This window comes from Anomalospiza imberbis, chromosome 3 (genome assembly GCF_031753505.1).
Source record: "Anomalospiza imberbis isolate Cuckoo-Finch-1a 21T00152 chromosome 3, ASM3175350v1, whole genome shotgun sequence".
Classification (NCBI taxonomy): domain Eukaryota; kingdom Metazoa; phylum Chordata; class Aves; order Passeriformes; family Viduidae; genus Anomalospiza; species Anomalospiza imberbis.
This window is the reverse complement of record NC_089683.1, coordinates 105,648,724-105,663,697: the sequence shown is the minus strand read 5'-3', so window position 1 is coordinate 105,663,697 and position 14,974 is coordinate 105,648,724. Positions and strand designations below refer to the sequence as shown.

Sequence of the window (14,974 nt, the reverse complement as noted above, 5' to 3'; positions counted from 1 at the left end):
CCATGTTAAGTATAAACTAGTCTATATGTTAATTAATTTAGTATATTATTTTTAATGCCATTTTTGCAGCTGCTGCCATAGGTGCAGAGCTGGGGGTGCCCTGGGCCCATGTTCCTGCCCCATGTTGGACTGGCTCTGCCAGCGCCGCTACAGCCCCTTGGCTGTGGCCGTGTCCTGCCTGGCGGGGCCCCAGTGCCCCCCGGCCCCGTGGGTGCCCGTGCCAGGCCGTGCTGGGCCCTCAGCTGTGCGGGAGCCACATGCCCTCCAGCCTGAGCCTGCCTGCTGCCAGGGCAGTGGGGACACGGCTGTGCCAGCCCTCGTGAGGGGCACCGCCGGCTCAGTGCTGCCAGCGCAGCCCCTGAGCGGTGAGCCCTGGTCCACAGAGCAGCCAGCCCCAGCCCGCTCTCCACTCACTCGAGGGTGGTGGTGCTGGGCCTGGGGCAGGGATCCTCCTTGGGAAAGGTAGGTGGAAGCCAGGTTCCCAACAGCTCATTAGTGTGTGCAGAGTTACTTCTGCAAAGGTACCTTTATCTGGAGCTAGCTGGATTAACTCTTTTTCTGGTTAGAGCACCTGAAAGCAATTTAGGAGAGGATTTTGCTGTGGCTCTTCAGGAAAGGAAGGGAGATTTCCTTTGTCTTTTCAGACATCGTTATGGCTGAGTGCAGCCCCCTGCATTTGCTTAAAGAATATCGCTGTAGAGTACAAAATCACCATTAAAAACCTCTTGTTTTTAATGCAGATGGTTGGGCTATGAGACATTGCAGGGAAGCAGGTTATGGACAGTGGCTTCTGGGGGCCCCAAAAGTCTGTCTCTGTGCTTGGCACCGTGGCCAGGGTCGGGCTGGCAGGAGGTGGCAAAGGTCACTGCTGCCATGTGGGGGCCCGCAGGACACGACCGTGGGTGCCCCTGTTGTCAGTCACAGCATGGTGTGAACTCCTCAAGAGCACTCTGCTCTGGGAACGCCGCTGCCTGCTCCACATCTGGCGGCTGTTCCTGCAGCCGCAGCCCCAGCAGAGAGGGACAGAACCCGCGTCCAGCAGGGACTGTACCTGTCCCCTGCGAGCCAGCCCTGCACACCCGTGGCACCTCCAGCAGCCGGGCCCAGCAGCACCACCAGTGTCATTGGAGTTCCAGCCCCAGTACCTCCCACCCGCCGCCACACACACCACACAGGTACTGCCTTTTATTGCTCTGGGGAGAAATTTTATTGTGAGCAAAGATTTATTAATTTTGTGAGGGGTGACAGAGTGGCTTTGTCATCCAGGGTGCAAAACCACAGCGGAGTTTATACAAATTAATAGTTTTTTTGACATCAGGAAAACATGATTTTCATTGATGTCTTAATTCTTCCCTGAATTAGAGGTACATATTGCTCTACAGAGAAAGGGCTCCTTACTCAGAAGGATGCCTTTGAAATTGTTTCAGACCAGCTATTGGATTACTTAAGTGCCAGACAGCTGTGACTGTCTGGCCCTGAATGTAAAATAAATTAAAATGCATGTTTTATATTCTAGGTTCCTTCACTGACAGAAAATCAACAGAAAGCAAAACCCAGCTGTGAGGCAGAAAATCAAACCAGTTGTCCAAGCCCTCAGTGACAGAGGTTCCTTCCTGCATCTGCACCAGGTGAGTTCCTGTTGGGCACCAGGCTGAGCTACTGCCCCTTGGGCACAGAGCGCACTGCAGAGCCCCAGGGCTGCCTCAGCATCACTGGCCATGGCTGGGGGGTGCCCCACGGGCACAGGGTGGCTTCTGGCCAGGTGCTGGCACTCAGAGGGCCAGAGAGACGGCTGTAACACCAAGTGTAAGTGCAAAAACAGAGAGGGGCCCAACCACGCATTTCCCAAAAAAACGTGATCTCTTTGCTTAAAGCAACTCCCGTTCTGTTGGGTGGTGTGCGTGTGTGTGCCCAGGAGCAGCCAAGCAGCAGCAGAACAGGGCTCTGTGGCTGCTGGATCTCAGATTTCTGTTGCTTTAAAATACTCGGGATTTAACTATAAAAATGTTCACCCCATCAACCTACAACACGTGTAAACCAAAACATATCAGCTACTGCCAATACAAGCTCTGCTCACTACAGCGGTGCCAGGAGGACACCCCAAGTCCTCAGAAGCCTTCAGCTGTGTTGTACTCTGGCTAGAGACAGGTCACAGCCTGCTGGGACAAGGTGAGGAGGTTACCCAGTTCTTCACACTGTGCTGGGAAGGGGTCATGGCAGGAGTGCGGCTTTTGTTCTTCTAAAAAGGATTTGCTTATTTTTGTTTCTCTAGGGAGCAGTTTCAGTGCACAGCCATTGCACACACCACAGAAAGGCCACAGCACTCCCAGAGTGGGACAGCACCAACTGGAGAGCTCCTCCCTCATCCACCTGTGCTTCAGCAGGGAACATTTGCTACCTGGCCAGTCACAGGAAAACCTCTCTTTAGAAGAAATTCCCTAATGCACAGGTAAGTGCTGCCTGGAATGACTAAAGCGATGCTCTAAGGGTACATTAAATAACTAATTTCAGTGCTGGTTAATGACCTCTGGCTGCAGCACCTGCACCCAGGGGTTTGGGACCCTTGCTCACCTGGTGCCAGAGCAGTAGTGATGGTGACACAGGTGACATCCGATCCTCAGCCATGTCTGACCAGACTGGGGAAGGCCCATTTCACAGAGCAAATTTTAAAAGCCTGGCCCCTTCAAGACATATTCACCCAGACTGCCCATTCTGATCTGTGCTCAGGTGCCGTGGGCTGCCCCGGCCACAGTTCTGTTCTCCAGGGCATCAGGTGGACATCTTGCTGAGGGCACTAGCAGAGTGGCAGAGCTTCCCGGAGACCCTGCTCCTGGAGGCACGTGGCAGCGTGGGCGAGGGCGGCTCCACCAGCTCGACGCCAGTGGTGTCAGTGAGGTCAGCGCTCGCACTTGTGATGAGGCAGCCTGGAAAACAGAATGGGCAAGGAAAACCCAGGTCAGGACAAAACAGCCTGTGTCCTCAGAATAACTGTGTGACACAGTGCAGCCCTCTGCCCAGCCTCTCCTGGGGATCACTCAGGTGAACTTGACCTCCAGAGGATGAAGCTGCTGTAGGCAGCTGAAGAACTGCCATACTGTGCTTCCCAGAGAAATCAGGGATTTCTCTTGGCCAGCTCCCAGAAGTGAGGAGCAGTGGGGCCCTGAGAGGCCGTCAGTGTCCAGGTGAGCACTGAGCCCCCCAGCATTACCCCCTTTTGGTCTGCACAGCCCCTGCAGCCCCTGATGGCTCTCAGGGCCCCAACAGCCCTATGGGAAGGAGGTGGGAAGCTCCCATCCTGCTCACTTGAAGCTCCAACATAAAACAATTCTGTCTGGGGGATACAAAACTGGTTTTTGGTGTGTGTCATTAAACTGTTCTTGTGTATTTGGCCTGCTACAAAGAGCTGGAAACAAGCATTCCCAGCGTGAGGGCTGGCACAGAACTCTCCAGGAAGGTGCCTTAACCTCTGGGAAAATCCTACAGAATCACTATTTCTTCCACTACTTAACAGGTACCCTTGTTACTGGTGCTTATGGTCACCACTGGGGAAGGGTCTTGTGGGGGCTCTGGGTATGGGGGGATTTACGCTTTGTTGTTGAGTGGAGTCACCTGTTGGTTATTCCCTGGAGGCCAGGCCTGCCCAGGCTGGCTGAGGGGAAACAGGTGAGCACATGGTCATTAAATGAGACACTAATGACCAAAACCAGGTGGAGCTTCTGTGAGGGATGCGCCCTGCCCTGCTCCTGAAATGCCCTGTCCCAAGGCATTTCCCGGGGGAACTGTTTCATCAGCTCCCTAAGGAAACAGTATTTTTAAACCATGTTGCAATTGTTTCCCAAAGTGTAAACACAAGTTTTTTATTACAGGTAGGTGGGAGAAACAGCCTTGCAGCCAGGCAGGGAGACCACAGGAATGTTCTGAACTCTGTGAAGGCTGGCACCATTGGCACGTCCTCTGAACCACCTGAGAGATAGTTGTGTTTTGAAGCATAGACCTACTTCCAGTGCAACAACTGACTCCATTCTCAGCTGTGCCTGGCCAGGCCACAAGTCTTCAATCCTCTCTTCACCTTCCTAGCTCAGGTAAATCCCAAACGTGCGCAAAATACCCCAGACCACAGCCAGGACCTTGGGTGAAGCTGCCCATGTCTGAGCTAGCCCTCGGGTACAGGTGAGCAGGGCACTGTCCTTGCAGGACAGGTGGGGACATGGCCATAGGTCAGTGTGGCAGCAGGATGAGCCCTCAGCTGCTCTCTGAGGACAAAGACTCACCCTGGCTCTGGGCTGCACTTCCAAGGTGAGGTGTAACCTGTGCTTCTGCTTGAGCAGCTCTGGGTGTTTGAGTGACTGAAAGCAAGAGTGGAACAGCAGCAGCACAGCCCTAAGTGTGAACCCCCTCAGCCTGCCTGCAGCCCTGCGTTTGCATCTCAAAGACAGCCCTTACTTACCAGATTGGTTCTTTGAGAAAAGTGACTGAGGGGAAATAGCACATTTTAAAAAGGTGGAAAGTGTGACTTAGCCTGTAAAGGCATTTTCTGTGAAAAATGGAGAGCTGTCAACTTTAGATTAAAACAAAACCTGTGGTGCTATTGGCTGGGGAGAAAAGCATGGGGGAGGGAAGGGCTTTGAGGGAGGTGTTGTGCTTGACATTCCTGCAGTGAGGCAGAATGGCAGATGGTCAAAATAATAGTTTTCTCCAAATGGACAAGCTGAAGCAGCTTAGAAGTAAAAAATAATTACCAGGCGCATATCGTGGGATGTATTACCGCATGTGGATCACGGGAGGCATTACCTGGCACATAAAGAGTTTTTACTGTTCACAGATCACAGATCACGGATCACGGATCGTGGGAGGCATTACTGGGGCCATTACTGTACACATACTGTGGGAACCATTACCACATATGGGAGGCATTAATGTGCGCAGATCACAGAAGGCATTACTGTATGAGGATTGCAGGAGGCATCACTGCGTTGTTTGTAGGAGGCAGAACTGCACCCTAGAGGCAGAACCACGTGCGGAGCGCAGGAGGCGCACGCAGAGCGCAAGAGGCAGAACCGCACGCAGGGCAGAGGAGGCAGAACTGCACGCGGAGTATGGGAGGTACAAGGCGAACCAGAGCTTGGGAGGCAGAGCAGAGGAGGCGTGAGCTGAACATGGAGCAGAGGCAGCAAGGGAGGAGGAGGGGAAGGAGAGCTGCTACTGATGAACTACAGCAGCAGCTGAGGGGCCTGTGGGAATCATTGCTCTTACCTGTGGCTTTTACTGTACCGAGAGCATTAACACTCTAATCTAAAGGGAGAGAACAAAACTATGTCAGTGAAGGACCAAAGTGGGGGAACAAAACCATGTCAGTGCAGGACCAGCACCCTGTGACTGCTGCGCTTGCATCAACCTGACACAGCACACCCCACTAAAGGCGGGAATGGGAGCATGCATACACTTTCTCCTGGGGTCTGAGGACTGAAACAACCAAGGGAGGGAATGTTGGCAAAAACTGGAATGAATATTCATTTGTGCTTCACCTTCTGTCAAACCTGCTGCTGTGGGATGGTAGCGTGCAGCTGCTTCATGCCTCAGCTCCACATCCAGCACTATTGCTGGCCACACCATTTGAAACTGGCTAAAATTTGAGGGTTCATAGAGACCTGTCTGTGACACTACAGCCAGGTTAAAACTCCGGGAAGCGAGCAGCGTAGCGATCCTGGTACCAGAAGAGGAACTCCTTGAATGCATAAAACCTGTCCATGAGCAGTCACACACCTGCACTCAGACAAGACACACACACACACACACACACAGAGTGGAGGGCCTCTCACAGGTGAGGCTGCTTAAAGAGCATTAAGCTTTTAAAACACATTTCTTGCAAGAGGGATTAAAAACAGAATTAAAATATAGATGATAGCATTTTAAATGCAAGGTTACCTTGCAGGAAGCCAGAGAGAGATGGTGTATTGCATCTTAAATCCAGTCCACAGAATAAACCTGGTTCCTTCCCCAGGGCATGTGCTCTAGGAATGGCATTTTAGCCACTGCTCATGAAGCAGCTGAACACTCCTGAAAGCAAGGGTGGGTAAGACCATGACCTGTAAGGATGCTGAAGGTACTTGAGAAGAACCATGAAGTTTTCACATGGGCTGTGACCTGTTCCAACCCCCTATTAGCCTTTCAGCCAGGACAGGTCTGTGGAAATCTTTGTTTTCCTTCATAGTAAATGCAAAGGTAATAAAATTCCAGAGAGAACAGTTGTCATAAATCAAAAATAAACAGCGTTCCTGCTTCCAACTCCCAGAGACAGGCTCCAAGTACACTATAAGCAGCATCCTGAGCCTGCACAGAAAAACCCATGGATAAATGAAGTTGGGTAATCAAAGCCACACACTTCCTCCAGTGCCCTGGAAAGCTGTAAGTGACACAGTAAAGAGAATCTGACACTGCAGGTTAATAACTGGGGCAGAACAGACCTTAAAATGACACCCACAGCTCCCAGCTCAGGTGGGAGTGCCTGGCACCACTGTGGGCCTCCATGGTTTGAGCACCTCAGAAATAAGCCTGAAATGTACACATTGAAGTTTAATTACTCTCAAGTTGGAGCAGCTGCTGATTAGTTTTGCAAGGCTCAAACTCAGGCAGGAGGACCCCACCACGTGCTGGGGGTTATGCGGGTGTCAGAGGTAGGGCAGCCCAAGCCCTCGGCACGAGGCCGCAGGATGGCTCTGCCCCAGTTCTGCTCTGCCTCTGCTGCAGGTCTCTGCCAGCGCCTCAGTGCAGAGGGAAAATAGGAAGGGGCCATATTGCCTGGAGCCTTCTGTGAGCTGACAGCTCGAGCAGCTGGAGCTGTCACCCAGCAGAAGAGATGGCCCATCAAGCTCATATTTTTGCCCATCCCAGCACTGATTGCTAGGCTAAGCCCTCCCTCCCCACCTCCTCTCCTGGAGAGCGTAGCTGGGGGAGCACCCCCTGAGCCAATTAATTACATGGAAAAGGCAGGGGCCAGGCTGAGAACCCTGATGTGGCTCTCACCGCCCCACTGTTGGAGATCCTGAGGGGAACACCAGGCTTGAGGGGGAAGCAGTCCCAGCACCTGCCCAACCTCGGGGGACAAGTTTGGACTGTCCATCCTCAGTGGTGGCACTGGGACAGCCTCAGCACACTGGGGCCACTTCCTTAGGGCTCTGCAAGGATCTGGACCCTCCGGAGCCAGGCCTGGGCTCCTGGGCGTACGCGTGCATCAATCAGCCTGTTCAGCCACAGCAGCTGGATGGGGGGACAGAGCTGCTGCCTCCAACACTTTGTGGTACCTGTGACCCTGCCCTGCTTAATGCCAGACCATTCCTGACCCTCATGGGGACACTAAGGCAGCAGCTGTGCCAAACATGGGCAGAGCACTGATAACTAAGAGCACCCAGGCAAGGAGCAGCTCCCACATCTGCTGGTGCCACTGCAGGAACTTCCCAAGGGCAGCCCAACTGCAGCAGGCTCCAGTCTGCTGAGGATGAGGAACTACCTGGATTAAACAGACACGGGAAGCCAGACAGCCCACCGTGCCTCATCCTGAATAGTCCTCACAGGGAAGGAGGAAGAAGAGAAAGCCCTTGAGTCCTGCCTCCTGTGGTAACTTGTCCTGGCTCCTCTGCTCCACTTCCCTCAGCTTTTCCTCTTTGTTTACTGCCTGGACAACCTGCACCACTGTGGCAGCAACACAGCACCAAGGGCTGCACAGTGCCCCACCTCACCTGCTGAGCACCACGCCCAGCAGACCTCACACACGCTCCATGCTAGCAGCAATTCCCTGTTCTGCTAGTAACCAGGACAGTCAAGAATTTCCTAAATCCCATATATTAGAAATAAATTGATCACTTTCAGGCAGCACTGACACACGGATTAAAACCCAACCCCTGGCACACACTGCACGTGCTCTGATACCGTGGCACTCAGTTTCAGATGTGTATGTTTTTAATATTCGCAGGAAAATAGGCAAAAATTCTACACACACACACACATATATATATTTATGTGTGTATATATACACACACACACACACACACACACACACAAACACGCACGCAGAACATGGACACAAATCTGACAAAACACCCTACAGAGCTTCAATGAAAAAGACAAAATGATAAAAAACCCCACAGTAGTATAAAAACCCCAGAAGAACCAAACTAACGCAAAATTAATCCTTGGCTCAGTAACTGTTACAAAAAACATTAGTCCTGTTTAGAAGAAGAATTACTCCGGGTTTGTTTTTTTCTTTTTTCTCAAAAATATATTTTAAACCTGCATGTTCAATTCAAATAATTCTTTTGCTTTAAAGTGGGAAAGATAAAGCTCAACACGGAACAAAAAGTGGTTTAAAACAAACCACTAAATAATAAAGATCATGTTTGCTGTACATTCAAGTATTTTCTACAAGAACTTTATGCACATAAAAGTCCAGAGACAAAAGAAAAGCATGTGTCACCTTTGCAACAAAAAGGCTGCAAAATCTCGGTTTTATGCAAATCAGCAGGCACAGCTCCGAGGCTTTAACACCGGGGAATGCTGAAAACCTCAATAGTTCCTTGACTCAAGTGTTTCGCTTGGGCAATGCCATAATATTCATTTAAGAATCCATTTATCAACAGATACCACATGTCCAAGTTTTCCAGCACAGTTCTTCTGATGATCTACTGAAAAGGATTCTTTAAAAACATTAAGCTGGAACACAAGATTCCGAGATGCTTTCTCTGCCCATTCCACACTATCCATTAGCAACTAAAAAAGCTAAGATTTACACTATATCCTCCCTGATAACGCTGAGCATTGTGCTTTATTTTCCAAGTCATTAGCATGCACAAGAATGACCTCATGGTGAACAGATGCACTTGGATATGGCAGTGATTAGATCAGTCCTCTCAGCAGTCAAGTGTGCCCCGTTCCCATTAACCCCTGAGGTGCCGGCCACTAGGGGGTTCCCCGGAATGCAGGAACCTGCCATGGCCAGCACAAGCCCCTCGGACAGGATCCTTGTGATGGGAAAGCTATGACTGGAGAGTTCTCCTGGAATATCCAGCGGCCCCTTTCACTTCCAAAGGTTAACACTGTGCTTCTGTCTGCTGATCTTACACAAAACCAGACCAAAGCCCCAAGGAGCCACAGAGGCAGTTGAAGTTGGGGTGCTGCTCTGCCCACTTCAGCTTCACCGATTTTTTTAAAAGAACGCACAAGTATTTTGTTGAATAACTATTTCTGGTTTTGGCTGAGAGAGCAAGAACAGCAGCTTAAAGCCTGTCCACTAAAAGGAGAGAAATCTGCAGAGGGAAAGAATGAGAATAATTCAATAGTGTTGGATTATGGAGGATTTCCTGGGCTGCCTCTCAATCCCTGCCTAATTAAAATACAGCATGTAATGCACCAGTTTAACAACAAAGGGCCGTATTCCCAGCTTTTGTTCCTAATCTGCACATCCCCTGCACGAGTTTGGGGATGGCCATTCTGCCTATGAGGCTGCACTTTCAACGCTGAAGGTGTCAGGGCTATCTGTAATCCATACGGGGAGTTTAAGGTTCTGCTCCTCAAAATAGGAAAGGAAATCAACTGGACAATTTTCCTGCAGAAAATGCAGCACCTGCAAGACTGGTGATAGGAAGACTAAACCAGGGCAGGAAGACCACATCCCACATGAGTCTGGGGATGCATCCCCAGGGACAGCATCAGAAAACACAAAAACATCCAGTTCCAAGAATTATCAGTGATACCACAGTATGTCCACTGGGAGCTGTGTTTGATTTCTCCCTACGCTGTGGTAACTCCTGAGAACGCTGCACTGTGATAAGCAGCACTCTTACTCCCTGACCCTCTCTGCTGCACACACACAATTGCAGCACTGACAGGATCACACCTGAGGGGCATTATAAGAATCGGGTCAGATGAGAATTAATCTTAAATTTACCTGAGCAGTTTATGCTCAGCAGAGTCAGCAGTACCAGCTGGCTTGTACTGCCACCTGTGCCTGCTTCTTGCATCCCACAGAATCATCAAGGCGGGAAGAGATCAACAAGTCCAGTGGCCAACCCAGCAACACCATCATCACCCCAAGATGATGTCCTGACACCTCCTGAACACTTCCAGATACGGGGAACCCAGTGCCTCCCTGTGCCAGTGCCTGACCATCCTTCAGGGAAAAGTGCTTGTTTTTATTAACTGCTCCCTGACTCCTTTTTTCTGTTACAGAATATAAAAATGCCCCCTGTATTCCAAAGTGGCAGACAGGTGATTCCTGCAGGTGCAGGACAGGTGGATCTATGCCTGGAGCAGGCCTGGGTGGGGAACAGTAGAGCTGCTGGGACTGCATCCAGCCTCCCTGCTGACTGCTGAGGGGCATCTGATGGAAAACACATCCCCATGGCCACAGCTGACACTGCCCCTGCTCATCACTGACTAAATATGCAGGAGAATCAGCAGGTAATGTGAGGAGACTCTCTGAAGCGGAGATTCTGACACCAGAAGTCATGGCTGGCCTCCAGTTCATGAGCAGGAAATTAATTCTGAGGTTCAGAAGTCTGAAAATTGGGATCTGACTGGGGGAGGCTTTGCACTTAAAAGCGATTAAAATAATGAAATCATACCTGGGTACTTCTGTCCTGATTGAACAGTGTTCTGAAATCCTCAGCTACTGGGAAACGGTTTAAATGTGTTTGGCATACACAGCTTATCCTTCAGAAAGTGGGGCTGTGGAGGGGGTCTGCCCTGTCAAACCACATGTGACACAACACCATGTGCTAAGAACAGCATGAAAATGAAACACAACTATGCACAGAGCAAAACGTTTAAAACAGATCACTATATCTACATTTCTATTTGCTGATATGTCGACAGATAAATGATTCAAGTGCTAACAACCAGCCCTGGGCACGCACCGCACTCCTATTGAAATGGGTGATTTTTTTTGTCTCAGACTTTTGGCACAGTGTATAAAAGAATTTAATGCACAGCTGTTCTACTTTTTAATGTAGGAAACATTAATCAAAGCTTTAAGTTATAAGCTTTCCTAGCGTTGTTTAGTATTCCAGTTCAGCAGAGATCAATAGATCCATCCCATGTTCCCTGACTCCTCTCCAGGACAAGAGGTGCGATTATGTAAATGGGCCCGGCATCCTCCCCCCTCCTGCCAGCGCTTATCTCCAAAGCCTTCTGCCTGCTGCTCCTGGCCACCACTGCCGGGCCAGCACAGGCCTCTTATCTCCTCACAAAGCTCCAAGCACGACAGGATTGGAGCCAGCAACGCCAGACAATGCTGCACGGCTGGTTTTATTCCTAAGTGATTTATGTGAGCAAATTTAATTTCTTCCTTCAGTGTTTCAGTTTAGATGGAAGATATCTGCTAACAAGTCAGGCTAAAGAGAAATAGAGCAGATGTCCTGCAACGTTTATACAGGTTGGAAATAATCTATTCAACAGTCCAAAAGAGAAGCAGGGAATGATGAGAAAGTGCCAGTGTCACCCTAGGAGTGTCAACGACGGATTAAGGAATCTTTGTTAGAGAGTCCAGCACATGTTGACCAGATACTTTCTGGATGCTGGAGAAAAACACATTTTGAAGGCACTAGAAATGTGCATTTCAGAGCCAAAGCTCCCTTTCAGGAGAGGTTCACTTAAACTTAAACCAGCCGGACAGCGATTGTGACTGCACACTAACCTATCCCTCCACAAGGCACACGAGGAATAAATTCCCGGAGTTCAGCACAATGCTGTCACCTCTCAGCGGGCGGATGACTGATGAGCACTGATGTGCGTGCACAGACACCACACACGCCCCCCACACCCACAGCCCCATCACAAACCCTGCAGAGGCTCCAGGCCAGGTGCTGCAGGGCAGCCTGCAATGCACTTGCCTGCATTGAAGGGACACGCCTGCATCCTGTGCATCCTGTACGCTGCTGCGATTCCCTAACGGCACCCCATTCCTGCGTTTCTTGTGCATTAATCCCTGACCCTGGTAGCTCAGCAGCATAATCCCCATTTAGCATTAACAGCAGCTTCCCCTGCGAGGAACTATTTCTGATAAGTGAGCCCCAATTCAGGCCTCACTTTTGAACAACATATTCCCAGCTCAGCAAGAACCCACAGTCCTGAATGAGCCCGAGCCTATCACTGCGAGAAAGTTCATTAACCTTGCTGGAGTTGGAGGTTAACAGGATAGCTGAAGAAAGGAGCAGTGTGAATAGCTCTGATGCAAAACAAATTAAAATTAATGTCATCATTCCTTTTGATATTCATTAGTTGATTCAGAGGAAGAATAGTTGTCTTAAATTTGCAAGCATTTATCTATAAAAAACAGGTGTACATCTGCTGCTCAAGTGCTTCTTTGGGCTACAAAGAATAATGTGCAGAACTCACCAGTTCCACTGAGGGAGTAGCTGGGAGAGGGAGAGAAGACCTGAGCCGCAAAATCTTCAAACGTCATCACTTCTTTATGGTTCTGGATGATGGCTTCGAGATACAGAGCTCTCTCCTCGTAGCTGCGATGCCCCGTTAAGGAAAGGTGCGTGCAGAACTCAAGGCTGTCCCATGGCATCCCTGAGCACCAGCCCCCAGCCCCACATCCACACTGACCAGGCTGGAATGGGCAGGGAACCGGACCAGAACTGTCCAACGGTTTTGAATGGGAGCAACAAGGAGGGGATACAATCAGGGCTGGAAATTCAGGATAACACCTCTTGAGCTTCGAGCTGTTGAGTACAAGAGCAAAGCCCCAGATCAAAACCCACCATCGGAGACAGGCTGTGGCACTATGGGAAGCTCCTGGCACACAATATTCCTGTTCCAATGACCAGAAAAGTAACTAGATTGGAGAAAAAAAAGCTACAGGACAGAGGGATACACCCCCCTCCCCCCACATTCATTTGATCACTGGACTTCTTAGAAGAAATTAAGCACAATAAACCAATTCCAAAAGCATGACGGTTGTATTTAGGGCAGGTGCTAGAAGGTGCAACCTTATGTATCCCAAATAAATGATCCACAGTGGACAAACCCAGCCCACAACTTGCATGCATTATGGCCTGAATAATGCAGACAACAAAGCGAGCTAACATCGAGACTATTGCCTTTTAATTAAAACTCGGCAACCTGGAACACACAGCATTCATATGTGTAATCAAAAACCAGTCACCAATAAAACTTACAAGCGTAACAAGCTGAAGCAACTTTCCAGCTGTCTTAATAGGACCCCTGCTTGTGGCAGCCTTTCACAGCGGAGAAAGCAAATCTTCCCCTTTTGTGTGCAGCTTCTGTCTGCTCAGAAGGTGAATCATACACTTCCAATAACAGGATAACGCCTGGGACAAACCTACAATGGGCTGGAGAGCCTCATGTATGACTTTATGAATTAGGGCTCGCAGGAGCCAGGATGACATCTCATTCTCCGTTTCCTCAGTGAAAACAAAAGTTTTCAGTGCCTCATTGTGTTTCTGTTATGGGGAAATGCACTCGAGCTCCGCAAGGCTGTTCAGTGGGAGCAAAGGCCAAGCTGAATTTAGAAATTAGGAGCAAGAGAATAACACCAGTGACAACAGAATGCAGGTGAGGGTATTTAGAATTGAAAAGCATTACTAATTAATATTGAAGTGCCATTTGTGACTTGCAGTACATTAACAAAACCACTCTGAAACACTATTAAAAAAAAAAATCAGAGAAAAGCAGTGCTTAAAGCCAGGAGACAGTGGTCTGGTGTCGACCTCGAAGGGAATAAGCAAAGCATTTCTCATTGCACGGCGAGTTCCTGCAGGCGTGGTGGCAACAAAGGGAAGAGAAAGAAAGGAAGAATTTTGCATTTAACACTCGCAGAGAACGATTGATATGTGATAAATCTTCTTATAAACTTCCCGTGGAAGCCTAAAGAAAGAAAATCAATAGCCAGCATTTCAGCGTTTGCACCTGCTGACAGCGTTATTTGCTCAGTTTTCCTGCCTTGCCTGAAGCCGGGAGAACGCATTCCTGACAGCGCCAGCCCGCAGCATGCGGGGCTGCCTCCCCTTTATGGGCTGAACTCCTGATGACTCTTGTTAATGAATAGGCTGCCAAACTTCCTCGGAGAGGAGGCACACGCCTGGGCCCAATTCTAAAGGGACTGATGGATGCCATTCACTCCTCATTATGGAGATGCTGATTCCTCGGCGCTGGGCTGTTGCCAGGGCCGTGTGGAGCGTGCTGCCTGGCGAGCGCCGGCCGAGGGTGGCGGGGGCTGCGCCCGTCTGGCAGCAGCCCCTGTGACACGGAGCTGGCACGTGCTGCCGCAACGGGAGCAGACCCGGGCGTGACAAATTGCTGAAAGGGCTCAGCGACACCGGGGGCTAGCGACACCTGAGCCTGCGGGCCAGCCATCAGCGCTCGATTCATCGCTCGGCCCCAGCCGGGGCTGCTCATGGGCTTCCAACCAGGCTGGGGGGATGAGAAAAGGCTCAGCCTGATAACGCCCCGCTGGGTCCCGGACGGCTCTGCACATCTCACACAGCAGCACACCCTAGCACCGCGCCGGGCTGCCGGCTTCAGATAAATGCTGCACAGAAACACTGCCCAGGTTTGCTCTGCACCTGGTAAAATCCCATGGATGGGCTGGAGGATGCTGCTCACCACACGAAAGGCTGGGAAAAACCGCCTGGACAAACAGCTAAGCAGCTACAGGAGAGGCAGCCGAGGAAGAACTCTCCAAGATCTGGAGAGCCCTGCAGATCCACCAGCACTGTGGAGGCACGCAAGGAAGACCCTAGCTCAGCACCTCTCCTGCACGCTGAAAAGCCAAAAGCAGTGGGTGGAGATACCCCTAGTGCAGGCCTAGTGCTGCACAGCCCAGCTCCACCTACCAGCCACCTTGGCTTGGCGCTCCCCATGCCCTCCTGGCCTCTCTGGAGCAGCAGGAGCACAGCAACTCCTGCAATATGGGCAGTGAGCGGGATGCCCGTGCTTGTTTGTGCTCACAGCTTAA

General features: G+C 50.4%; 2 protein-coding genes and 1 long non-coding RNA gene across 13 annotated transcripts in view; 2 read left to right on the top strand and 1 right to left on the bottom strand.

Annotated features, from left to right (window-relative positions):
• CFAP61 (cilia and flagella associated protein 61) overlaps window positions 1–2,686 on the top strand; it is a 93,609-nt gene extending 90,923 nt beyond the window's left edge. For 3 of the 7 annotated variants that reach the window (XM_068186285.1, XM_068186282.1, XM_068186286.1), the window contains one exon: window positions 1,517–2,683. The gene's annotated coding sequence lies outside the window, so the exon portion shown is untranslated. Of the gene's footprint in view, window positions 1–1,516 lie in introns of all 7 variants that reach the window. The other 4 variants (XR_010997813.1, XR_010997812.1, XM_068186284.1 and 1 more) reach the window with 4 other exon arrangements.
• Window positions 2,687–2,831: 145 nt separating this feature from the next.
• RALGAPA2 (Ral GTPase activating protein catalytic subunit alpha 2) overlaps window positions 2,832–14,974 on the bottom strand; it is a 91,775-nt gene continuing 79,632 nt past the window's right edge. For all 5 annotated transcript variants that reach the window (XM_068186276.1, XM_068186277.1, XM_068186278.1 and 2 more), the window contains 3 exons: window positions 12,388–12,509; window positions 5,254–5,292; window positions 2,832–2,924 (listed from right to left, as the gene is read on the bottom strand). In XM_068186276.1, coding sequence (XP_068042377.1) covers window positions 5,288–5,292; window positions 12,388–12,509 — 127 coding nt within the window. In that variant the 3' untranslated portion in view covers window positions 2,832–2,924; window positions 5,254–5,287. The remainder of the gene's footprint in view (window positions 2,925–5,253; window positions 5,293–12,387; window positions 12,510–14,974) is intronic.
• Window positions 5,154–11,560, top strand: LOC137471743 (uncharacterized). Its single transcript, XR_010997814.1, has 2 exons — window positions 5,154–6,181; window positions 10,222–11,560. It is a non-coding gene; the product is annotated as an uncharacterized lncRNA (long non-coding RNA).